The 27,711-nt window shown below is 44.2% G+C and overlaps 1 protein-coding gene across 3 annotated transcripts in view; it reads left to right on the top strand.

Annotated features, from left to right (window-relative positions):
* KIF9 (kinesin family member 9) overlaps window positions 1–27,711 on the top strand; it is a 691,235-nt gene that overhangs the window by 137,442 nt on the left and 526,082 nt on the right. For all 3 annotated transcript variants that reach the window (XM_078664229.1, XM_078664228.1, XM_078664230.1), the window contains one exon: window positions 21,851–21,934. In XM_078664229.1, the coding sequence (XP_078520355.1) occupies window positions 21,851–21,934 (84 nt within the window). The remainder of the gene's footprint in view (window positions 1–21,850; window positions 21,935–27,711) is intronic.

Below are 27,711 nucleotides of genomic sequence, written 5' to 3'. Positions count from 1 at the left end.
AGGCTCGTCTGCTGTAGTGGGGCGCCCCTTTACTGTTTCAGTTGCCATTCAGCTGAGTTTCGGCCGCTCTTGATGCTACAGCGACAGGCGGCTGCAACAGGACTCTCAAAATGGCGGCCTGTTCTTTGGATTTGGGCCTGGTCCACTAAAATGGCCCTGGGACACCTTAGAACTCGGACGCTCGAATTTTTTTTCCTTTCCTCTACATGCAAAAAAGGTAAATGCCCGGTACGTTACCTGCCTCATCTGCCACGATGTACTCTCCAGAGGAACCGAAAAAAAATATAGTTATGGTAACTATACCATGCATCGTCATATGGAGAGGTGGCACCGATTAATTATAGTGCTGCACAAAAGAGAGATTTGGAGGAGAACCCCCGACCTGCCAGTACATTCACCAAAGAAGTGGCACTGACAGCATCAGAGGCAAGGTAAACGGTCCAAAATATTTAGAAGAACTTTGGAAAGATTAAAATGACATGTTTAGATTGTGGCAAATTAATTTCATGTGGACAGATGAGTGTTACTCTAATAAATACAGCATATGAACATCATCATAGTCGATGGTTGGTAGAGACATTTTGACTATATCCTGGACCTGCCCGTCCTCGCCCAAAATGGCGCCGGAATAAATGGGACTCGTAACTCCTTGTTGTGTACTGGTTGCTGAACCTTGAAATCACGAGATACGTATGCAGATTTGAAGCACATGGCGGGGGGGGACCGAGAATTGATTGAATATTTCGACATCCCTATTGATATTAAGTTCTGATGTGTTATTGATTACTGTACTATTGAAAGTTCGAATTAACGTCACCCATGGTACTTGCCCTCAAATGTATATCTAGATAATATTATTGTAACTGGCTCTGTCGTATTTTAGTTATAAAATGTACGTCCACCGATTCCGCAACTGTTAGACACCTTAGTTCTTGCAACCTAATGGCCCGCCCGTTACGTTCCTCTACAGTGTAAATGTCTACTCATCATATATGATTACAGTTTGCTCCGTGGCCGGCCCACGTGGTTATAGGCCCGTATTTGTATACTGACATTTTCACAATAAAGGTTTTTAAAAGAAAACATGGTAGTAGTATTTACATTGGTAAAGTTTTTAATAATAGTCACTGTTTTAGAATCAGTAAAAGGCAAGTGAAATAAAGCAGTCCAATTACATGAAGGGTAAAAGGTATAATACGCAGGAACGCAGTAAAGATAAATGGTCAAGGGCTGTTGTGTTTCTACTTCTGCAACATAAAGTGATCGATAAGAATCTGATATTCAGGCGTATCGGCGACTAAGACAGCAGGCCGAGCCTCTTTTGCTCAACGGCTCCATCATGGGACGAAGAAACGCCCTTTTTCTCGAAAAAGGAATATATTTTACTTGCAGGACAGTTGTAAATTTTCCGGGAAAGTACATTAGCCTGGAACATTATAACATATGTTTAAGAAAAAATAATGTTCGAAAGTAATAAAAAGCGTAATTTTTAGGTCATATGACCAAGCCTTTCATCATTAGAATAAGAAAAGTAAAATGAACCAATGAAAAGTTTTATTAACAAGTCACATGACCTGTTATGCTTACGTTACGCGCTGCGCGCCGCGCCCCAGATCGCTTCCGGGAAGCTGCGCTTCGCGCACCGGAGCACTTCCGGATGCGCTAACGCGGCGCGTCATATGACGCATTACGCGACAACGCAGGTCCAGAATATAGTCAAAATGTCTCCACCAACCAGCGGTCGGAACACAACCCCTTTCAGCAGGCTAAATAGTTCTGTTAAATGACAACAGAAGGGACGGGCAACAAGAACCATCAGTCAAAGAGGGGAGGGCAAGTTCTTCTCTACCGGGTCACGTTGGGGCGCTACCGGAACTGATCGAATTGGCAGTCTACAGTGTTTCTGGATGTTTCAGACTGAAGCTGGCGTTAGCATGAAAGCACCACCATTTCGTAGCTCCGTCGTGGCCATTCCACGAGCAATCATGCTAGCCGCTCCCCACCAGAAGCCTGCGGGAGTCGGAGGCCCCCAAGACTTTTGTAGAATCTTCAAGGCTGAGGGGACGCTTTCGAGAATGGAGCCCAAGCTCTAGCAGACAAGCGTCCGAGTACCAAGGTGTTGCAGGCCCATTTTAGTGGACCACGCCCAAATCTGAAGAGCCGGCCGCCATTTTGAGAGTCCTGTGGCAGCCGCCTATCGCTGCACCGCAAGAGCGGGAGCAACTCAAGTACATGGTGAGCGAGACGCTGTAGTCAAAAGAGCAGGCGGTAAACAGCTGAATAGCGGAAGAGGCACAGTGTAGCAAAAGCGGGCGGAATGGCAACTGAAACGGTAAAGGGGCGCCCCACTACAGCGTGTCTTTAGGTGAAACGGATTGTGGGACAAGGTCAAGAATGGAAGAGTCACCAAAAGGCAAAAAGTTCCGCTTGACCCCGGGAGCCGGCCACCTATGTCGGGGGCGATCTCAGGCCACACCAGGGCAACACGACTTGCGGAGGGGGCCGGAGCCAAGCGCCCCCTCCGAGTCCGCGCCATGACACCGTCCCTCGGGGGCCTCCGTCAAGCGGTTCAGGGTGGCACCGCATCACATTGTTTTCAAATGCAGTCACGTCCTCAAACAGCCCCCACTTACATTGAGAATAGTGAAGCTGTAGCAAGTGCAAATAGGCTTCAGACAGTGTTACAAGCACTCCTCAAAACTTTGAATTATCAGAGTGCATGAGTTTCATGCTCGATCGATTGAGCTAGCCGGATCGGGCAATAGTTATTTAATAAAATGTTTTACCCTGTTACTTTGCTGGTGTGTTGTATATATTTGTAATATTTGCATAGAGTTTATCGTTATTTTGGGCGGGGTGGGTGGCGGAGCCGAGCTGTCTTGCAGCCATCATGGTGTGGAGCTCAGTTCATCTCACTAGTTTCGTATTTCTCATGAGGGGGTTGTTCCTAATGTTTCTATTTTAGCGAGGTCAAAAAGAGATCCCATTAGTGGCCTACTGATTTTGCTCGATTCCTTTTGTTTTTTTACACGATTTTTCCCTATCTGCAAAGACTAAACAGAGTATTGCGACTCTGTGCTTGTTTGTAAATAGAGAATAAACCAAAGAGAACCAATTCTAAAACAGTAAATGCTTGGATAACAATCAATCAAATGGAAAGAGAAGCAGGCACGACGGATTACAACGGGGGCAAAGGCCTGCGTTAACTACCCTTCACTATCTGCAAAGAGAGAGTACTCCTAATAGAAATGAGGGGGAGGGGGGGGCAGCATTCAAAGCAGATCAGTGTGCATAAACACGAAAATGTTTTTACTTACCACGTACTTGACATTCGACAGCTTATGATATTTGCTATTAAAAAAACATTGAAATTCACTGAAAAAACCATAGGTTAGAGACCATATATAGTTAGGAATTAGCATTTAAAAAACCTTGAAAATTCACTGAAAAAACCATAGGTTATAGACCATATATAGTTAGGGATTAGCATTTAAAAAACCTTATTTTACTCACACAAAACCATTGAAATTCCATATATAGTTAGTTGCACTAACTATATATCGCGCACCCGCAATCCACTGCTGATGATGTCACATATTACATCATTCATGACATGGTCAGTGACATCACTGATGACATCACTGATGACATCTCAAATGACATCACTGATGACATCTCAAATGACATCACTGATAACATCTCAAATGACATCACTGATGACATCTCAAATGACATCACTGATGACATCACTGATGACATCTCATTTGACATCAATGACCACATCACTGATGATATCATTCATGTGACAATACAATGCATCTCCTCACACTTTAATATAACCTCTGTTACACCCAGTGTTAAATACAGAGTATAATTTTTGAAACCATTGACACACCAATACTAGTTACTACATACGCACTCAGTGATTCCTATGTTTACACACACATTCACTCATTTACCCATACAATCATTCATACATACAATCACTCATCTTTACAACACTATCATATGCACTCATACACCTATACAGACTCTCACACTCTGTCACTCATCCATGGAGTTACTCACACACCTAGTCAGTCCTGTAAAGAATCAATCACACTTCCATTTTCTAATCTATACAGTTAAACATAGAGCACCTTACATTTTGAAACATATACTAACACATACTTACTCTCTTATACAATCGTTGATACAAGTACACGTTGATCTGCACAGAGTCACACACCTCCCAGCCAGCCACACACACACACAGTCTCCCATACAAATACTTGGGCAATCAATCAATAACCCATATAGTTACTCATATAGCTACTGATCAACACATGCAGCAGTTTACAGAACAACAGACATAATGATGCACAAATTAAGACAGTTTAGTCACTAACCCATGCACTCAGTGAGACACATTTAATCACTCACTCATACAGTCAGTCACGCACCTACTAAATCCTTCATCCAGACACTTCTACATCTACTCATTCTTCAATATGTAAAACATATTTAAACTTTACAGAAACACACAGTCACTGGATGATGTCATTTGAGATGTCATCAGTGATGTCATCAGTGATGTCACTGACCATGTCATGAATGATGTAATATGTGACATCATCAGCAGTGGATTGCGGGTGCGCGATATATAGTTAGTGCAACTAACTATATATGGAATTTCAATGGTTTTGTGTGAGTAAAATAAGGTTTTTTAAATGCTAATCCCTAACTATATATGGTCTATAACCTATGGTTTTTTCAGTGAATATATATATATTTATATATTTAAAAGGTCCATGTATTAAAGCGCCCCCTAGGGACTAAGTCTATAGTTGTATATAATATAATTAAAATATGATTCTCTCTAGGGGCTGCTTTTATAATTACATTTTTATGGTTGGAAATTTTATAAAAATACACTTTCACGTTTTGCTCATTTTAAATGCTTGATTAATGCAATAATGTGGACACATTATTATTGATCAAATTGAATATGCTTTATTAACGTTAATAAGTGCCTTTAGACATGATTATTACTTCTGCTGATTGCATTTAAGTACACGTGATTTTAACATGTGGTTTGCCACTCTGGACCCTTGAATAAGCCAATAGACTTACTTGATATGCTTGTATGATCCCTTTAGGTCAGTGGTGAATATGCAATTTCATCTATGGTATTGTCCATTTGCCAATGGACATGTTTGTAAAATACTGCATAGTATTTAGTAGTGTATGTGTGTGTGTGATGTACTTCTCCATTTTCTAAAGAAAAAGTTCTGACTGAACAATCACTTGTTATTATTGCGTGCCAGTTAATGGTGATTACAAGCCCACACCATCTCCCCTGGGTAGGCCTTAGACTGCTCTGCCTCGTACCCTGAGAGAGGCATACGCTACAATGTAGGATTGTGGGAGAGGAAAGCCCCCACACACACACGTTATGTGAAAACATTGATTGCTGATTAATATATTAACTGTGTTTGCATTTTTTTTAAATGACGTGATAATGGGGTGGGCTTTCACACACAGTTTTCCCTTTAAAGTATTCCAGGCTAGAGTGTCCTTTGAACCCCAGCACTATACACTAGGCCTGTATGAGGAGGGTTCTTCTCTATCGGTTTAGGGGCTACAATAGGTACCCACGCCATAGATTTGGGTGTAGGGGTGGGCCCTGCTTTTGGCGGAGTTGGAGGTGATTGAGGACCCTGAAAATTCAGCAGATTTCCCGCAAGTTAGTCCACTGTGAGTCATTCCTTTTTTTTTTTTTTTTGATCAAATACATTTTTATTGAGTTCCACAAAGCGATATCTTACATACAACATATAAAGAAACAAAAGGCTACGCAGTGGCACCCGTCCCCCCCACTGCTGAGTACCCCACTGTGCGTCCAGGAATTGAGGCGAGTCCAGGCGCCTGAGTATGTTCGCTTAGTGGGGGACACGCCCCCCAGTGACCACCAGGACTCTTTTCCACCAACCACCCAAAAAGCCCACCCCCCCAACCTACCCCAACAGTGCCCTACCCCCTCCAACAACCCCCTACCCCCCCAACCTCCCCCCTCCCACCCGGTGTGTTCCTTGTAGCGCTTAAAGGTGGATGTTCGGGGTACAGGTTAGACTTTGTGCTCCACTCGAGCCGTATCCTCCCTAAACCCTTCCGCCAGTTTCAGGACTCTGAGATATCTCGGACATGTAAGCTCCGTAAATTCTTGGGAAAGTAGAGAGGTGAGTGGCTGCCAAGTTTCTCTGAAGGTTTTGGATGACTGAGTGAGCGAGGCCTGTATCCTCTCCATCCCCATGATGTACCATAACCTGTGTAACCACCCCGTGTGTGTAGGCTGCCTAGTGGACCCCCATAGCGACAGAATATGCTGAGTTGCCGCCCCCATTGCCAATCCCATCTGTTTACCCCGCATGGACTTGAGTGGAAACGTCAGGCTGTTCGGCAGGCCAAGGACAGCATAAGCCGGGAATCGCGGAATGTGAGTCATTCCTTTTTACAGTTTTTTCCCCCCGCCATTGACGAAGGCCAGAAACCACTGGAAGTGCGGGGCACAAGGATACCCACAAGTAGTTGACCCTCTCCTAGGGGTTCCTGTCAGGAGGGTGTGAGGCCCCCCAATAAATTTTCCCTCAGTGGGGATGTGGGAGCATTGTGGTCCAAATGGTCCAAGTTAGATATCTGGTGGGGAGGGGAAGCTAGCCAAGGGTGGCCCATGGTGGTGGGTGGCCGTATGGAGTGATGGTTCCCGATATTGAAGGTGTAGTGGCTAATCCAGAGGAGATCATAGAGGGGGAAGTGCTCCCTAGATTCCCAGGATGGGTTAGTGGTGGACCCTGAGATGTCAGGGTAGGGTTGGTGACTTCCTGAGAAAAGCATATGATACAGCATATGATGCCATCGTAGGACTGTTTTTTTCCTAGTATCTGAGGTGTTGGTTGGGGGGATGTCCAGTTGATTGTCCTATCAGGTTGGTCATGTGGGATCAGATCTCAGAACTGAGGGAAGAGGCCCTGTAGCTGATGTGTGCAGCCCCCAGCGTGGTGTGAGGATGTGCAGGAGGCGCTGCCCTAAGCAGGCCCTTGCCTGGTGCATTGCTAGTGTACCTGCCCTGGAGTGGATGTCCTGATGCCCCTCAAAGACCTGGCTTGCCAGGCATTTGTTTGGCTGGTGGGTGCAGTTTCCAGCATGGATTGATGGTGTAGAAGGCGGGTGCGCATGCAGTGGATAGTACCGGCTGACCGGCTGACCAGGTGAGCTCTAGCAGGGCGGCTCTAGGCTCACGGCGGCCCTGGGCAGGGAGCGTAGGTAGGGGGCCCCGGAAGAGGGAGTCCGGGCCGGGCGGAGCCCCCCGGAGCTCAAAATCCCTGCCAGGGGCTGCCAAGCAAATATGTATCCATCCTCATATATTGGCGTGGCGGCCCCCGGGGTTTGGCGACCCTGTGCAGGTTCACAGCTTGCACATGCCTAAGGCCGGCCCTGGCTGTAGCATAGGTGAAGGGAAACTGTGTTTCATTCTGGGATCATGGTGACATTTCTCTCCGGTGGGTTGCTATGAACTGTCCCATGAACGGTCGACAAAGACTGTTCCCAGAAGACTTCTAGTCAGTGCACTTTAAGTGTACCAATAGAATGAATTCCCATAGCGAGACTGTGCTGAAGGCGGGTGCGTCTGCAGTCATAGTGCCAGGTGGCCAGGTGAGCCTTATCGGAGGTGAAAGGACCATGTGTTTGAGTCTGGGATCATGTCAGCCACTTCTGTGCTGGTGGTTTTCTTTAGGCTGTTAAACGGGCCCAGAGAAGATGGAACTATTGACTCCTGGTTGTCGCTATTTTGAACTGTCCCTGCATGCTGTGCAGGAGGGTTGGGACAGGGGTGGAGAGGTGACGTTGTAGTAGCGGGCCTCAGCAAGGCCTACCAGTGCTAGGGTTTTGCCCTTCTCTGCACAGAGTCCTCAGACCATAGAATAGAAGTTGGCTCAGAAACTGGAATAGAAAATACAAGATTTATTAAACCTCATGAGGTGGAACTACATTCACACAACACCCTTCGGTAATGTATGAAGTAGAACACTGAATGGAACGAGCTTGGTCCTTTTATACCCACACAGGGGCTCAAAAGAAGGCGGTACAAGTACAAGAAGAAGGTTTTAGGTACATATAAGGTTATACAGAAAATGCACAGTCAACAAGTGGGAGGAGCTAACATTTGCTAATTCTGGTGAGCACATGCTGACAGTTACAGATTAGGGACAGCTACAAGGACAGCTGCAAGCTCAACTGAGCATGTGCGAAGCAGAAGAGGCTAAATATAACCTGTCTCTAGGCAGATTTCAAGGGCAGACAACAGCAAGGTAGGACAAAGCACATGGCATGCACGTGGTAGCACATGACAAACAAGATGGCTGCCAGAAATACAAAATTGATTCCACAAAACGGACAAGATAGCCTCTATATACAGGATGGCTTCTGCTAATGCTAACGTAATCGCTGCCAAATTACAACAACGTGGGACCCTAGGATTGGCCAGGGTTGCCTGGCTTCTGGAACCTTCCTCTCCCCTTTAAAAACTCTTTCACAAGGGTGAGACTCTTTATTGTCTGATGATTTTTCTGTGCTTCGGTGCAAGATCCTGGGGTCACAATGGATAACTGAAAGTAAGAACCCTCTGATGCCCAGAAAGGACCAGTGACTCTTCTCAAATGACCCCAGGACCAGTGGTCCTCCCCAAAGGCCAGTAAGGCTGGCCCCCCTTAAACCCTCTGAGGACTGGTTGGGGGGAGCCCGGGACTTCTGCGTCCAGAAACCAAGACCAGGAGGAAAGCTGGAGGAGGGAGCCAGGAGACACAGCTCCCTGAGCACTGCACCGCTTTGGAGTTGAGGAGGTCTGCTGCAACTGCCCCTGGTGGCTAGAGCTCACCACCAAGGGTAAAATGAGCCCAAGATCATCAAAGTCAGCCTAGCAGGGCATGTATTGAAGTGCCCTCTAAGGGCCAAGTTTATGATTGCACATAATGTGATTAAAATATGATGCCCTCTAGGGGCTGCTTTTATAACTACATGTTTATGGTTGGTAAGTTTATAAAAAAAATACACAAACACGTTTTGCTCATTTTAAATGCTTGATTGATTTAATAATGTTGACAAATATTATTGATCAAAGAGAATACACTATAATAACATTAATAAGTGCATTTATACATGATTATTAATTTTGATGATTACACTTAAGTACAAAATGATGATTTTGACATGTGGTTTGCTACTCTTGACCCGTGACCAAGCCAATAGACTTACTTGATATGTTTGTACGATCCCTTTAGGGGGGCAATGGTGATTATGTGATATAATATATGGTATTTTTCATCTGCCAATGTACATATTTGTAAATTACTGCATAGTATTTAGTAGTGTGTGCATGTAATAAATGTACTTTTCCCTTTTCTGAAGAAAAAGTACTGATTGCACAATCATTTATTGAATGTTATGATTGCGTGCCAGTGAATGGTGATTACTAGTCCACACCATCTCTCATGAGTAGTCCTTGGACTGCTCTGCATCTCTACCCTGAGAGAGCCAAGCGTTATATTGATGTGCTTTATTCCCAGTAAGGACATTTGTGGACATGTTAACGTGTGCAGGCCACACAACCAATAACCCAGTTTCCTGTTCTACCGGATACTGCTGATGTGATGGTTACAGTCATCATGGAGGATGGCTCATCTCTCACCAGCACCAAGCTGACCATAGACAATTCAAAAGCCCCCACAACCTTCATCAGATGTGCAAGAGCTTGTTGTGCTGCCTCACTTGGATGAAATAAGACCTCTGGCTGACAATTTTTGGGTATCCAGTACCGATCACCATCCGAACGTTGGCACAAAAGGCACAAAGATTCAAAGTATGTCTCTCATTGCAGACATTACAGGACCTGGCATTCCGAGTTACCCAGTCCAGGAAGGAGATGCTGTAGATTTTCTCACCAGTATTCTCGTTTACGGTCCACTTCATCATCTGGATGGTGTGTGTTTTAATTGACCTCCCTAATTAAGTACGATCAAGAATCTCACCTATTGGTGGCCTCCTAACCTTTCAGTAGCTCTCAAATAGAGTTGTGTGTAAGTTCAAAACATAGACTTGCTCATCTGAAATTAGTTCATCCATCATATTTGAGAACATACAGACAAAGATTTAGGCACTACCTGTTGATGACATTGGTTTATGTACTGTTGGAAACCTTGATGGATACATTCATAATACCTTTCTCTGTTCGAGGTGTCACAATATGTTTAGAGAAGAAATTCAGATCAGCTGTTTCTGAGCTGGATATTCTGAAGGAGTTAGTATCAGCAAATTCAAACAGTGGCAAAGAAAGAATTTAATGCAGTTGGCTCAACGTCTTTGAATCCACCAGTGAAGGAAAGGAGACAAAGGGATGTTTTCTGGCAAATTATTTGCCAGACATCAGCTGGAATTGTTGAAGTGCCTAGATTTTGAGCTCTGTTGATCCATGGCAACTGTTCTCTTTGGAATTCAATGAACCCGTTCTTGGAGTACTTCCCAAAGGAAAATGAGAAGATTTTATGGAAATTGTCACAGAAGAGGGGTTAATATGTGTTGGTTTGATAGGAGTAGCAAGTAGTACTGCATCCTGTGTTGCAGAGTCTCTGTGAGAGGGGCTTGCTGTTGTTCTCCCTGGTGTTGACACCTGAAACTCAGCACTAAATGTTGGAATTGCCATTCAATGTGTCATTTTTTTTGGACCACGGACTAACAAAGAGATTCAGAAGATGAAATCTGAGGCTGAAATTTAAAAATCTTTTGGTCAGGAGAAAAAAATATCATTCACTTGCATTCAGTTTAGATCTTTCTGCGAGTGGCAGGTTTCCTTCTCAAGTTCAAGTTCAAAAGCTTTATTTGAAGTGTAAAAACAATTCATGAAAGCATGTACAATACAATCACGGTTTAAAATTCATAACAATTACACTTTTGAATAAAAACCAATATTGGAATTCAGTTTAAAAGAAAACAAATAAAAAAAAAATTCCAAAGGTGCATTGAAGTTAAAATGACAGTTAAAAATTAATTTGTCATTACAAATTATGACTATTCGGCTATAATGGACCTTCTCAATCTCAATATTGCTCTAAGATACATAACATAACATAACATAACATTAGTGTAGTAATCATCCAATGACCGTAATCTATTATACGCTTCTCTTGACCCTCTTACTCCCCAGGATAACAAAAGAGGTCTCAAAATTTGTCGCCTTGGATGGGAGTAAAAGGTGCAGTATAGGGTACAATGAATGTTTGATTGGAATGACACATTATCACATGGACAGGTTATTTTTTCTCTCGACCAATCGTTACACCTTGGGAGGGTTATTAGTCTATAAAAGGTTTCAAAACGAAAACATGTTAAAAGCCTGCGAAAGAAAAAAGGTTGGTCTACTACAAGATACAACTGAATATTTCTATGCAATGTAACGTCATCATGGTTGGTGACTGATATCTTGTTCCTTTCCTTATTCCATCTTTTAATTTCAAGGTGTTCCAACAGGGTTTTCTTTAAAACAGATCGTGATACAAGGTCCATGGTAATTGGGTTTGAGAAGTATTCTGGGTGACCAATTTCGGATACTATATTTTTTATGTAAGAGAACCATGTAATATTTTTTACCCCTTCGCATAGCAAACAGTCCTCTATAATGGTTCTGTTCAATACTGTGGCAGGGTTAGTCCAAATGTTGTGCCAGAGTAAAATCTGTGCCATTTTTATAATATCTGAGATGTGTTGTATAGCAAGTTCGGCATGGAGCACATATGTAGATGTGCTCCTTGGAGCTGCCAGTAGGTAACGTAGGAATTTATTCTCTATGCGTTGAATTGCATCCACAGGCAGCGATCCCCAGAGACCCGCTCCAAAGGTTCCAATTGAAACGCATTTAGCTTTAAAAATTTGGAGAAGCTCCCTAGGTGGCCTAGACCCTATCTTTTTGGCAAAGTTTAGGAGTGCTTCGGTTGCTTTGTTAAAAGCTAGAGCCCTCGCATTTACAGCGGGCTTCCAGGTGCCTTGTCTATCAAAATGTACTCCTAGATAACAGAATATGTCCGCTAACTCGACACGCCTATCTTCTAAGAAAATCGTACAAGGTGCTCTTGCTTTATTTAAACCACATGACATAGTAAATGTCTTAGAAACATTTATGTGTAGCCCCCTATCACTCATATAGTGTGAAAATGTTTCCACTGCCTTTTGCAGTCCCCTCTTTGTCTGTGATAAAATCGCCGCGTCATCAGCGTAAAGGAGTATTGGAATGGGTTTTCCCTGAATTACTGGATAATCATAATAATGTTGTGTAAGAAAGGAACCCACGTCATTTATATATAAGTTAAAAAGCAAGGGTGCAAGAATGCACCCCTGTCTTACTCCTCTATGAATCGGGAAAAATTCTGTGCATTCCCCTTTTTTGCCGTATCTTACTCGTGCACCAGCACCGAAGTAAAGTTCTTTGATAAAAATAAGTATCCTGTTATCCAGCCCAATGTCCGTTAGGGTCTGCCACAAAATATCATGCCTTACGCAATCGAATGCAGAACTAAGGTCTACATATGTTACATATAGGTTGTTTTTTTTGGCATGTATATATTTAGAAATAATAAGGGAGAGATTTAGCCCTTGCTCTATTGTCCCTCTCCCTTTCCTAAATCCATATTGTAGTGTGGAAAAAACCATTGTGGTCCTCAAGCCATTCCTGTATGCGAACAAGAATGATCCTGCCTGCCATTTTCATTAGGCCGTCTAGGAGCGCAATGGGCCGATAGCAGACAGGATCATTCCTATCCCCCTTTTTATATATGGGAACCAAGACTGCCTCTTGCCAGGTCTTAATGAAACCAATTTGATTTGAGAAATTCAATACTTTTGTTAGTATTGGGACCCAGAGATCAGGGAGGTTTTTAAAAACATCAATCGGCACACAATCGGGACCGGGGACTTTAGCCGCCGGGCTTTCCCTTAGTGCTTTTTGAACCTCCTCCATTTCAAACTGAATATCTATTGGGAAGGAAACACCTGTGTTTTCTGCTATAAATCTTAAAGGAGGTGAATCCTCTAGGGCAGCTGGAATGCTATAAAGAGCCTGGAAATGTTTCATCCATTCCTGTGCTGATATTGCGTTGTCTATGCGGGGACCCAACCGTTCTTGATAGAACGGTGCATTTACAGCCTTCCAAAAGGCAACATTATCCTTTTGTTCGGACGCCGAATGCAAGACAGACCAGGCTTTAGCTTTAAGATCTTTTTTTCTATTAGTAAGGGCTCTACGGTATCTACGTCTTGCAGATTGAATCTGCATTCTAGTAGATAAACTAGAGTGTAGGACTTTTTTAAGTGCAGAAAGTGCCCTTGTACAGTTTGTATCAAACCATCCGGGGGAGCCCTTAACTGTATTACGGGGAATTCTCACCAAGAGGTCTTTAATACAGGAGCATATTTTATTAAAAGATCTAAGAACAGAAGTAGGATCTTCTTCTGAGGAGAGACATGAATTAATTTCCTTAAGGGTACTAGTTAACAGACTTTTTGTAAAGTTTTCTGAATTACCTTCTCCCACTTAATACAAAATCCATTTTGTTGCCCAAGGATAGGGTTCAAGTCATAATGAGTGAGGTAAGTTTGGGCCCGATTACTAGGGTCGAAATTATAGGTAACCGAAATAGGATAATGGTCACTCATACCATTAATAACGGTCTCCCTGTTCGTTACAAATGCAGCATATCTGGATGAAAAGAGTGCAAAATCTATAAGTGATTTCGCCCCTCTACCACTAAAGGTAGGACTAAATATTTTAGGTGGGGTACAAAGCTCATTAGTAAAGGCTAAGGAATGATCTCCCATTATGTTATTCAGTAGATCCCCATTCTTTGTATGGCAGAAATGATGTAATATCACCCCTTGATTTTCATCCTCCAGACCACACACCCCCTTTAAGCTCATTGGGCATATGGTACAATTAAAATCACCTACCCAGATAACAGCCATGTCACCTATTAGAGTTTCTTCGATGGTATTAAGGGTAGCCAAATTTTTTTTAATAACCTTCTCTAGTTCTGGGATCGGGATATTATTATAAAAGTTTATTATAACTACATTTTTTTGAGCCCCCCAAGTAGTAATTAAAATTTGATAGTAGTTACTATCCATGTAGCTTTTTAGAACAGTTGGACCAGTGGTGATTGATGGGATCGGGATATTATTATAAAAGTTTATTATAACTAAATGTTTTTGAGCCCCCCAAGTAGTAATTAAAATTTGATAGTAGTTACTATCCATGTAGCTTTTTAGAAGTGGTGATTGATAAAAACAGGGATAAACCTCCCTTAGGTCTACCTCGTCTACTAGGTATAGCTGTAGTAAAAAATGTTTTATAACCCAATAGATGGAGTTCTTCGATTGCCCATGTTTCCTGGACAGCGATGATGGAGTGGGACATTGCTGTTATCTGCCAGTTGGTATTATTGATTTTTCCTGCAAGCCCCGCCACATTCCAGGTTATAATCGAGACTGGTATTTCCCTGGTTGGAGGAGATAATGGATCATTTGAGAGTACTGGGGTCCGATCAATTATGATAGTTTGTAGAGAGGGACCGGTTATATCTCCCGTATTATCTCTAGGTTCAGGGTGAACTAATAGTTGTTCACCTGGAAGATGTAATTGAGATTGAGAGTTTATCTCCCAGGGAGTTCCCTGGGTACGTCAGTCTATATCATCTAAGCCTAGGCGAGCATGGAATCTATTTGAAAATGAGGGTGGATATTGGTAAACCTCTTGCTTTCTGTGGTGTTGAAATTCCCGTTGATATTTGGGTAATATCAGTGTCCTAGGGTAGAAGTAATCTAATTGCCGAAGCTGTATCCCCAGATTCTCCTTTTCCTGATGCCAGTCATTTAGGTAGTTCATGACTCTAAAGTCTTTAAAGTTGATTATTATTACCTCCACTGATATCCTTTGGTCTCACACCCAACCATTTAGTCCTTCTCACATGAAGTATTTCTCCGTTAATATTAGGAGGAAGGGGTCTATTCGTTTTTAACCAATATATGGTTTTGTTTTTGAGGCTCCTAAAGTCCTCATATTGGCCTGGAAGTAGTTCAGGAAGCCCTGTCAGCACAGCAACATAGGGTACTGATTCAGGCGTAAGCATAATTTGGATCTCGCGCCGAGTTCTGATTGTTGCCCTATTTTGTGTAATTGGGTTGTTATTACCAGGTATAGGGATATCCTTGTTTTTAACCATGTTGCCATCTATTCTAGTTTTATTTCCACCATTAGGGTCGCTGTTTACTGAAGCAGTCATTGTGGTTTTAACCCCAGTCTTTTTTAGGCCTGGTTGACTTTGAGATAAAGATGAAGGATTTTTAAGCATCGTCTCAGGCTGTGGGGATTGCACCAAGTTTATATTATCAGAAGTAATTTTTTTATTTTTTTACCTTTGGTTGTATTACTATCAGGTCTATTTTGTTTTTCTTGGAAAGTTGGTGGAATAGTAACCTTCCTACCTGATGTGTTTTTAGTTGCCTGTTTGGTAAGTTCCCTTGTAAGTTCTAAATTGGTTTGCGTTGTACTTTCCAATTCTCCTAGCTTTTCTGTGATGATTTTTAACCTGTGTACTATGGGTAATATTAATGATCTAATTGAGTTCTCAAGATTCCCAACTAATTCTTTGATTAAAGGGGATTGTACTGTGTCGTTTACTTGTCCCTTTGGCTCATTTGGTGTTCGTTCTTTTTCTATGTTTTTAACATTCCCTTCTTTGATATCCGTTTTCAACCTAGTCTTAGCGCTTCTACATTGAAATATATCCGCCCCTCGTTTCCTCTTTCTGCGTGTGACCTGGGTTTTAGAGGTTATGGGTGAAAGGGTAAGTGGTTGAGGTAATGTCAGTAAAGTATCTCCCGCTAAGGTCTCTAACGGAGTTTCATTTTCTAGAAGGTCTATTATCGGATCGGGTAAAAGAATCTGTTCCCGTAATTGAAGGGGGATGCTAATATCACCTTCTTTATTTTGGTCATCAAGTTGATGTAGAGGGGACCTAACCTCATTAGCTACCCTCACTATTGTCTTTAGTCAGTGGTGGAGAAACTGGCGTAGAGTGCAAAGTAGATAGTTCCGTAATACTAGTATCCTTTGGGAAATGCTGTGGATGTGTTACAGGGGGCATACGTGGGAGGGATACAAATGATGGTAATAGGTACGAATCCTGGGAATTATTGGTTGTACCCGATAGGTTAATCATGGAAAGCGGGGGCAGTGACCCCACGGGTAACGAGAAGCGTCGCTCGGTTTGCTCAATTGCCGTAGTCACTACTCCAATAGTCCTTTGGAGCACACGGTCAATTGCTGTCAAAGAGTGCGTGTTGGACTTTACAAGTTTAGCCGGTTTTGAAGAGGGCATAATGGTGGTACAAAAAGGGCTGAATAAGCACAAAAAAACAAAAAACTAATATCTATAGTTCTTACTATGTAGTACGGAAAAATCCTACGATGAAATCAGTTTAAATCGGGGACCAAGGGCGGTGGCCCAGCCCAGCCTCCTTCGACCCCCGAACGGCCACAAAACGGCCCGCCCTTTGCCCAAGCTTCTCCGGCGTCCCGCGATGCAGGTAACGCGCGCTTTAGTAGTGCCTCCGGGGGCGGTGTCTGGCGGTGACGGCTCCTGCCGCAATGGCCCATGGGAAACGTAGTCCTCCGCTCGGCGGCCGCAGGTATCAGGAGCGGCGGCGGGAGGACTACGGCACTGGTAGTGGTTGGCCCGATGTTGCAATGATGATGGTGAGTTACAAAGCAGAGTCCCAGCAAGCAAAAAGGAAGACACCCGCTCAGCCGGTAATGCGCGCTTTAGTAGCGCCTCCGGTGGCGGTGTCTGGCGGTGACGGATCCTGCCGCAATGGCCCAAGGGAAACGTAGTCCTCCGCTCGGCGGCCGCAGGTGTCAGGAGCGGCGGTGGGAGGACCACGGCACTAGTAGTGGTTGGCCCGATGTCGTAATGATGATGGTGAGTTACAAAGCAGAGTCCCAGCAAGCAAAAAGGAAGACACCCGCTCAGCCGGCAACGCGCGCTTTAGTAGCGCCTCCGGGGGCGGTGTCTGGCGGTGACGGCTCCTGCCGCAATGGCCCAAGGGAAACGTAGTCCTCCGCTCGGTGGCCGCAGGTGTCAGGAGCAGCGGCGGGAGGACTACGGCACTGGTAGTGTTTGGCCCGATGTTGCAATGATGATGGTGAGTTACAAAGCAGAATCCCAGCAAGCAAAAAGGAAGACACCCGCTCAGCCGGTAACGCGCGCTTTAGTAGCCCCTCCGGGGGCGGTGTCTGGCGGTGACGGCTCCTGCCGCAATGGCCCAAAGGAAACGTAGTCCTCCGCTCGGCGGTCGCAGGTGTCAGGAGCGGCGGCGGGAGGACTACGGCACTGGTAGTGGTTGGCCCGATGTTGCAATGATGATGGTGAGTTACAAAGCAGAGTCCCAGCAAGCAAAAAGGAAGACACCCGCTCAGCCGGTAACGCGCGCTTTAGTAGCGCCTCCGGGGGCGGTGTCTGGCGGTGACGGCTCCTGCCGCAATGGCCCAAGGGAAACGTAGTCCTCCGCTCGGCGGCCGCAGGTGTCAGGAGCGGCGGCGGGAGGACTACGGCACTGGTAGTGGTTGGCCCGATGTTGCAATGATGATGGTGAGTTACAAAGCAGAGTCCCAGCAAACAAAAAGGAAGACACCCGCTCAGCCGGTAACGCGCGCTTTAGTAGCGCCTCCGGGGGCGGTGTCTGGCGGTGACGGCTCCTGCCGCAATGGCCCAAGGGAAACGTAGTCCTCCCCTCGGCGGCCGCAGGTGTCAGGAGCGGCGGCGGGAGGACTACGGCACTGGTAGTGGTTGGCCCGATGTTGCAATGATGATGGTGAGTTACAAAGCAGAGTCCCAGCAAGCAAAAAGGAAGTCCTTCTCACATCTCATGTGCCTACATTTTTAATAGAGGTGCCCCTAAGTCTAGAATAGTTTTTATTCTGCTTAATGTCGCATATTGGGGCTATTTAAGGGATTTCAAGGTGGATATTAGATAAGAAAGTAACCATTGTCCACTGTGGTTGACTGTGTCAAGGAGTTTCATTGAAAGACAAGCTCCTGAAATTACAAACAATCCTGCCCAATTGAGGATTAGCAATAACTGTAGGACTGTTAGATGGTCTCACATTGCCAACAGAGTCGAACCATTGACCGACCTTTATAATCATTTTTCAGATGCCCTTTCTCAGTTCGTTGACACCTGCCCATCTGAAATACCAATAGTGCAAATCCACTAAACCTCAAAAAATGGGCCCAAATTTGAGAGCATCGAGGAGTCCATCTAACACTCCTTGGCATAATAGAGATTGCTTGCTAGCCAAGAGAAGACTACTAGTGGCACTTAAGGCTAATGATGTGGTACAAGTAAAATGCCTCAGGACAGAATATAAAAAGGTGCTTAACATGGCGGCAAAGGGTTAGGACGATGCGAATTGGAATTACCTCATTGTTGCAGCCAGAGCTAAAGATCATGCTACTTTCTGGAGAATAATAGCACAGGGCTGCAAAAATTGTAGCACCAGTATGGATCATTACTTGGATTCAGTGACCTGGGCTCGACATTTTTCTAAAGTGTATTGTGGGGTACCAGAGTTCTTTCCAAATGCCATTGGCCATCCCTTTCAGCCTCTCCCACCCAAGAAATAGCCCCCACCTTATACTTTAGCATATAAGAGACTAAGGGGCAGATGTATCACACAATTTTTTTGTCGCAAACGCTGCAAATCGGTAAAAAGCAGCGTTTGCGACAAAATAATCGGAAAATGGAATGTATCAACTAAAACTCATCGCAATATTAAGGAATCGAAATTTTGCGATTCCTTAATATTGCGTAAGCATTTAAGAAATCGCAAATTGTGATTCCTTAAATACTATGTAAGAAGCAATTAAGTTTTGCGAATTTAGACTAAGAATTCGCAAATTACCACCAACTTGTAGTTGGTGGTAATTTGCGAATTCTTTTACAAATGCACTTAATGTCATTTGTAAAGGTGCCATCTGGCGCTCATATATGCTCTTAGGGCATGTATGTGCGCCATATGCGCACACATGTAAATTTCAGGGGTGCAGCAGGGTGTCCTTAAGATACCCTTGCACCCTTGAAATAATTCTCAATTTGCGATTAGCAAATTAAGAATCGCAAATTAAGAATAACTTCCCAATCCTTCCTATGGGCCTCCTGGCCCATAGAAATGAATGGGGAATTATTCCTTAATTGCGATTAGCAATTTGCTAATCGCAATTAAGGAATTTTAAGAAATCGCAAAAAAATAGCAAATTTTTAAATACATACCATTTTGCAATTCTCAAATAGCGATTCTCAACAAATTGCTATTTGAGAATCGCAAATAGGTATTTTGATACATCTGCACCTTAGACAGCTATAGATGTTATTAAAGCCGGGAAGGCTCCGGGGCCAGACAAAATTCCTGGGGATCTCTTGAAGCTTGACCTAGAAGTATGGGTGCCATATGTAAATCTGCTATGTAATGCTGTGGCCTCTGAAGCACCAGTGCCTTACTCATAGAAGGGGGTCAAAATAATCGTGCCTATCCACAAAAAAAGGTAGTAAGAAAGATCTGGCCAATTATAGACCTATTAGTTTAATTGATATCTTACAAAAAGTTTATGCAAAGCAGATATTAAATAAACTCAATTGTTCGATAGATGAGAATCATATCCTCTCTCCATTCCAGGCTGGATTTAGACCCAAGACAAGTATGATTGATCAAGTGTTTAGGCTGTTATGCATAGCTTGGAAAAATGTTAAACTGAAGACGGAGACTTCATTGATTTTAAGGCAGCAATTTCTCTACTGCCAATGGATCTCTTATGGGAATCACTTAGACAACAAGGAGTACCTAACAACATCCTGGAACAAATAACTAGTCTCGACGAAGATAACTATGCAAAAGTGGGCCCAGTTGGTGAAGTTAGGGAGGCTATTCCTTTCATGAGGGGTGTGAGACAGGGGTGCGTATTGGCACCCGCCCTCTTCTCACTATATGTCAATGATATTGTTCATCAATTACACTACTGCAACCATGATTTACCCAAACTAGGAGTGGGTCCCCATTTCAGCATTATTGTTTGCTGATGATACAATCTTATTGTCACAGACTTCGAGGGGGTTCCAAAGGTTACTTGATAGCTTCAGCGACTTCTGCAGATTTAAGGGTCTTGAAATAAATTCTAAAAAGACCAAATACATGACTATTAGGCTGTGTAACAGTTTTAAGAAAGAAATCTCTATTAGCTGAAATTAAATGTTTTGCTCCAAAATTCCATTCCAGTTGTAAAGCAGCATCAAGCTTCTAAGTCCGAGGCGGTTCCCCCAGCGTAGGAGGTATATAGAAGCAGAGCGTAAACACCTGCCCTTTGTTGGGCAGAAATATGGGGTGGGGAGAATCTGAGCCCTCTTGTTGCAGGAGAAAACAAAATAATACGGATGTTACTGTGTCTCCTCAAAAATACACGTTTGATCCCGCTGTTTTTTTGCATTGGCATAAAGAGATTTGAGCATTTAGCTCCCTTGAGACCATTATTAATTTGGATTAGTATTTGGGGTATTGAATAACTTAGTCCTTACAGACAAGGACTGAAGGAACTCATGGAATTAGGTAGCCAGCTTACTTTTCCCTGGCTCGCCTATGTGCTGACCTGACTCTGTGAATTGGGTTAGAGCAGCTTTTGGCTTGATCCCGGTTCATTAGCCATACGCTCCAAGGATGAGTTAAAGTGTATTTATTGGGTATTCATATTAAATAAAGTGCAGTTTGATTCTAGATTCGGGACGACTTTCCTTACGGTTTTTACGTTTGAAGCCAATGCCAAGTTTTGAATTTTATCTTGATGAAATCCAACCTCAACTAGAAATCTACATTTTATGAAGTTTTGTTTTGAGACCCTTCAGATTAATTCGATTACAGATAAGTGGTCTCAGGGTCAAATAGTAGAGGGGGAAACTAATTGCACTTTGAATGCCTAAGACGTTTTAGAGCATATCCTATTCTTTTGCCCGGCATATGCTGCTTGAGAAGGAAATAGGTTAAACCGGTATGTTTAAGACTGACGACTTGGAAATTCTCAGAGGCTCTAAGAATTCTGAAAACAGATATCTCACAAGTAGATTTTTGTTTGCTGTGAGTTTTATGCGGAAAAAGAAAGGATTGAAATTATTATGTTTTAGAATGATGCAAATTTGTATTATACCAGTTTTAGCTGTGTATTTATCATGTTGTCAATTATAAATATTTGAGATGAAATATGTATTGATTTTTTAATGATGTTGTGCTTTTAATGGCTATATTAGCCGTAATAAAAGCTGTTTAGATGATTAACTCGCCTTCGTTATTTAGGTGCATTAGTGTGCTCCAGCAGTGGCCACAGAGCTATAAAACCTCGTTGCCATGGTGGGTGTAGGTTTAAATAGAATGCAAACTGCAAATTTGTGGCTCACCAGTTCCCTTGCTTGAGTTTAGCACTCGCACAAAACATGTATGCCAGTAAAACAAAACAAATGGACAAATACATGAGAATTGGTGCACTAACTTTACTTAAATTGCGCCCAGTGCTTTCAATCACGTGTATTCAAATGCTTTCTAAACTGTTACTCGTTTCGTTATATTTCGTGTGTTTTTTGCTCTATAGCTATTTTTGTAGTATAAACTGTATGTTTTCCAGTAATGTAATTTTTATGTGACTAATATGATCATCATTATTTTTGCTCCCTTAAGGGTGAAACCAACAGGATAATAGCATCCCATATGATGAACAAAAACTCTTCCAGATCCCACTGTATTTTCACTATCTATCTCGAGGTAAGTTTAACCAAAGTCTTATTCCTAAACGGAATACGATATACCAATAATAATAATAATAACAATAATAAAAATAACAATAATAACAATAATTATAATAATTATTATTATTATCAGTACCATCTTCATCAACAACAAAAAATACAAATTATAGCCTTGCGTTCCTACACAGAGCTTAATTCTTCATTTCTGACATTTCAAAGCATTGTTCATAACATATGTTAATAATATTCAAGATATCGTTTGAGTTAGTATGTGTTCTTTAGCGTTATGTAGACGTTTGTCTATTCTTATTGCCTCATTATAAGGTGGCTGTAAAATGGCATGAATTACCAAAACTAGGGGTTTGCTTCATTCCAGAGGAGGGTGGGTTTGGGTGAATTATCGTTTTTTACAAGCTGGTCCTTGGCGGCCCCCCTAAGAAATGGCAAATGACTGGAGGATTTGGGAATACTTCACCCAGCTCTCACGGCAATTACCCATTGGTTTCATCCAGACGTGTCTTGGTGAAAAAACGGGACCCATGAAGGTACTGTGGGTTTTACAAAAAAAAAAACGGGACCCATGAAGGTACTGTGGGCCAGTAACTTCCTTTAGGCGTAACTAGGGAACTCGTAATAAGTCCCTTAATTTCTTACAACCAAAGGGCCTGATTCTCAAATCTAAACATACTCGTTTGTGTAAGTTTGTGATTGTTTGCTATTCACAAAAGGATTTACTAGTAGTCTCCGAAGATAAAAAAACCTATCTTATTATGTGCGGAGACTCCACACTCGTAAAGATACTACTGGCAAATCTCTTTGTGAATAACAAAGCAATCGTAAACTTACACGAAAGTGAATCAGGCCCTTAGTTTATTGCCTCTGTAGTCATTAAATAAAAATATGTGTGCAGTGTAGGACATGAGGGGGATCCAGTCGGATCACGAATCCAGTTACTAGTACTTTATAAATATAAGAACACATCACTGCTTACCTCCAGCCAAGTCATCCTAGCATACAACTTCAATATTTGAGTGGGAGAAGGTAATGTGGGTCGAGTAAAAGACTTTGGGCCAGATGTAGGTAATTCCATTTTACCGACTCTAAAATACCGAATCATACCGATTCGGTATTTTAAATTCGGAAAATGGTATGTAGGTTAAAAATTACAGAATCGTTAAGATTCGGTAATTACCGAATCAGTATTTACCGATTCGGTAATTGCCATTCATTCCTATGGGCCTGGAGGCCCATAGGAATGAATGTCAATTACCGAATCCGTAAATACCGATTCAGTAAAAGGGGGAAAACATTGAATGGTGTCAGGGTGTCACTTTGACACCCTGTTGCACCCCTCAATTGTGTATGGGTGCACATGTTGCAGACATACATGCCCTAAGGGCATGTATGTCTGCAACATGGCACTGTTGGAAAAGCAAAAAAAATGCTTTTTCAAAGGTTTTCATTATTTACCACCAGCTTGTATTTGGTGGTAAATAACGAATCCTAAAATGGGAAAATCACTCATTTGAGTGCTCCCTACATATCAGGATTCGGTAATTTACCGAATCGGTATTTAAGAATTCGGTAATTTACGGATTCCTTAAATTACCGATTCTGTAAATTACCGAATCCTTAATTTAGCCCCTACATAATAAAAGCCTAATTCCGGTCTGTAACGGCCGAAATTCGGTAATTTCGGCCATTCCCGACCGGAATTAGGCTTCCTACATCTGGCCCAATGTGGTTTACAGGGTCCTCCTAGGTGTGTGCCAACAGGTCAGCAGCCCGATACATGAGGGGAGGGGTCATGCGCTTGGCTTAATTTTTTCGCACAGATCCTACATTAATTCTTAAATTGATACATTTGCTTGTGATCTGAGTGACAATATGGAGCTCCGCTTTATAGTTCATACTCCGGTAAAAAATCAGTCCTATGAGAAGGGACACCAGATGCTTGCCTTATCTTTCACATGTCCTGGATCCTCTTCCAAAACTGAGATTGTATCTTTGTTGGACTGAACTTGTCCCAGAAAAAAGCTCCAAGGAAAACCAGTAACATGAGTTTCGCAGCAACTTGCGTAACCTGAGGTATGATGCGGTAAGCGTTAGGGAAGCAATGTTTAAGTTTATTTACTACAACGTTTTGCAACAATGGCACTGGTCGCCAGCCAAACTTAATATGGCCTGTATGTTGCTGAATTATATTGTTTGAGGTGCCTGCTCCAGGAAAAAACATAGTACTTCTTGTTTGGGACTTCAAGGCACTTTCCCACTTCTGGAGAAACATATGGGATTTGATTAAAAGAGATCTAGGGATCTCTACCCCATTAACAGGGAGAATGGGCACTCTTTGCGACATGTTCCAACTGCCCCCAATGCCCCTTCACACCAATATATGGTTCACAACTGCCGTAGCTAGGGCCTAAGTGTGAATTTTGGATCAAAATCAGCAGTTATTCCTGCCTCGGGGATGTCCTATTTTGGTGGTGCGGGAGGGATTCAGGTACTTGGGGATTTTTATCACCTTGGACCCTGTGCTCCGTTATGAACGCAATTTGTTACCCCCTCTTCAGCGCCTCCGTGCCGATGTGACAGCGTGGGGCAGGCTCCCTCTCTCTCCTTTGGGACGGGCGGCGTTATTTAAGATGATGTCGCTCCCTCGGTTCCTTTATGCCTTGCAGAATACACTTGATGTAGTGCCCGCCCGGTACTTCCGGGAGATTGAAAGTCTACAGCGGCAATTGGTGTGGGGGGGCCGTTCCCGTATTGCTCTTGCGAAGCTGACGCTCCCGTGGTACGACGGGGGTATCGCGCTCCCGGACGTCCGCCGCTACTATTGGGCCTCCCAGCTGGGGGCCATCAACCATTGCACTTACGGTCCTTTACAGAGCCCGGCGTTTGAGATGGATAGATGGCTGTTGCCTGGTGGCAACTACAACAGGGCTCTGTATGCGAAATCTGTTGGCGGATCTCTCACGGGCCCCACTAGGACAGCGGTGCAGGTGTGGCATCGCGCTACAGCGGCCCTGGGCTGGGCTGATAAGCCGACCCGTGCTACCCCGCTTTATGCATCGGAAAAACTTGGCTCCCTCTGGAAGTCGAAGGGTTTCAATAAGTGGGATGTGATCGGTATCAGTAGGGTGGATGATGTGTGGATCAAGGGTAGAGTCAAGACGTTTGAGGAGCTGAAAGTTGAGTATGACTTGAATGATAGAGAATCCTTTCGATACGTGCAAATCCGGCACGCGGTTTTGTCCGTGTTTCCCCTGGGCTCGGATATTCCGGAGGCGTCCCCGCTTGAAGATCGGGTGCTCAACGGGCATGTCCCTGACAGCACGATCTCACTCATATACAAGAAGTTGATCAATGCCAGATCCGATTTATTGAGTAACCTTCGGGAGGTGTGGACAAGTGACGGTCTGGAACTCGACGATGAGGATTGGCAGGCGGCGATTTCCTCCCCAAAGGAGGTGGCTATCCCGGCGCGCCTCCGGTTTGTCCAGCTCAAAATTCTCCATAGGGTCTACGTGACTGGTCCTCGTCTGGTGCGAATGGGGTTCTCTGTGGATGGGCTGTGCAGGCGTGGTTGTGGTCTGGTGGGTACGTTTTTCCATATTATTTGGGAATGCCCTGCGGTTATGAGCTATTGGACTCGTGTGCATGAAGTGATGAGTGAGGTCACGGGTGTGCAATCAATGCCAGAGGCGAGGCGGTGTTTGTTGAATGTCTGGGAGCCGAATGATTATGGCCTGGCGCAGCTTCGATGGGTGACCTTGGGTAATATGATTGCTAAGAGAGACATTGCTCAGCGTCAGGGGGTTACACACAGCAAGCAAACGATATGCAGTCTATGCCTATCTAAAGAGACAGCAGGCGCATATAGCGTTACTCCAAGAGACTCACTTGACGACGGCAGAAGTCAGCAAGCTGCAGAGGAAATGGAGGGGTATGATCTGCGCCACAGGGTACTCTGCATTTGCCAGGGGCACACTTATCTGGGTCAGGCCGGGAGTCCCATTTCGAGAACAATCCAGGGTGGTGGATAAGGAGGGACGCTATGTCTTACTGGAAGGACAACTGGATGGACAGCCTATCCTGATAGGCAGTATCTATGCCCCAAACGTGGAACAGAACGCCTTTTGGTCTCGCCTCACGACCACGCTGGCGCATCACACTCACACCCCTTGGCTACTAGGAGGGGATTATAACAGTGTCTTAGACACGACCCTCGACCGGTCCCGCCCCCCCGCCACCACGGTCACCAATCTACAGACAGACGGCACTCTTCAATGAATGGGTTCAACACTGGACACTGACGGACACGTGGAGAGCACTGAACCCCACAACGAAACTGTACTCATTTCATTCCATTCCACACGACCTTCGAGTGAGACTCGATCGATTTCTATGCTCACCTGCTATACACGCCAAAGCCAGACACACAGACTACCTAGGCAGAGTGCTATCAGATCATGACGCCCACACCCTGACCCTCCGATGGAAACCACCCCACCCCCCAGTACCGACCTGGAAGCTCCCTCGGGAGTGCCTCACAGACCTGGTATTCACACATGATCACGGGGAACACCTGCAGGAACACTTCAGACTCAATGTGGGTTCGGCGTCATCTAGTCTCGTTGAGTGGGATGCACACAAAGTAGTAGCGAGGGGACACTGCATTCAGCAAGTGTTAGGAGTGCGAAAGGTGCTAGAAAATGCATTACACACCACAGAACAGGAGCTCGCAGCCATGCTGCAAGCAGATGACCGCGGCGAGGTGACCCAGCTACAAATAGCAGAGGCTAAGACAAAATACGCTGAGACATTGCGGGACCTGCGTAAATACAATTTCAGAAAATATGCCAGTAAGGTACACCGGGAGGGCAACAGGGGTGGCACACTCTTGGCATGGTTAGCTCGACAAGACCCCGACTTGAAACCTATCACGGAAATTACAGACCAAGCCGGTCACCTCCAGACTTCCCAGGTAACGATCATGCAGGTTTTCTACACATACTACTCGCACATATACCAAACTTCCGGCCAAGGTGACACCCTCGAGGTATCCAACTTCCTATCCCCATTACCATTCCCCCAGGTCTCGCCAGTGCTCCGAAAGGACCTAGACAGGAAATTAACACAGACCGAGATTAAGGCAGCGATAGGGACGCTTGCCAGGAACAAGGCCCCAGGCATAGACGGCTTCCCCCTCGAGTATTACCAGACGTTCGTAACTCACCTCGCCCCGCGTCTAACGACTATGTTCGAGGATGCATTCCGGGCGGGAATCCTCCCACGCTCCCTCAGAGAATCATTAATAGTGTCGTTCCTAAAACCACACAGGGACCCCCAACTCCCATCGTCCTACAGGCCGATTACATTACTCAACTCAGACTGTAAAATCCTGGGTAAACTGTTAGCGACGAGATATGCCCAAGTCGTACCCCAACTGGTCCACCCCGACCAAAACGGATTCGTACCAAACCGCGACACATCCCAAAATCTCCGTGGACTCTTCCACGTCCAAGATATGACTCAAACCCAGTTCCCGAATGCAGCTTGCCTCATACTAGACCTCGAGAAGGCATTTGACACCCTCCTATGGCCATATTTATTCGCAGTCATAACCAAGAACAACTTTGGCTCCCGCCTCATCGCTTACACTAAGCTCCTGTACACACAACTTAGGTCCAGGGTCCGGATCGGCACCTACATCTCCCCGGAATTCACCGTAAGCAGAGGAACTAGACAAGGCTGCCCGTTGTCGCCCCTCTTGTTTGCTTTAGCGGTTGA

This window comes from Lissotriton helveticus, chromosome 10 (genome assembly GCF_964261635.1).
Source record: "Lissotriton helveticus chromosome 10, aLisHel1.1, whole genome shotgun sequence".
In the NCBI taxonomy this organism is placed as follows: domain Eukaryota; kingdom Metazoa; phylum Chordata; class Amphibia; order Caudata; family Salamandridae; genus Lissotriton; species Lissotriton helveticus.
Note: the sequence above shows the minus strand (reverse complement) of the source record. Positions and strands in the feature narration are given on the sequence as shown.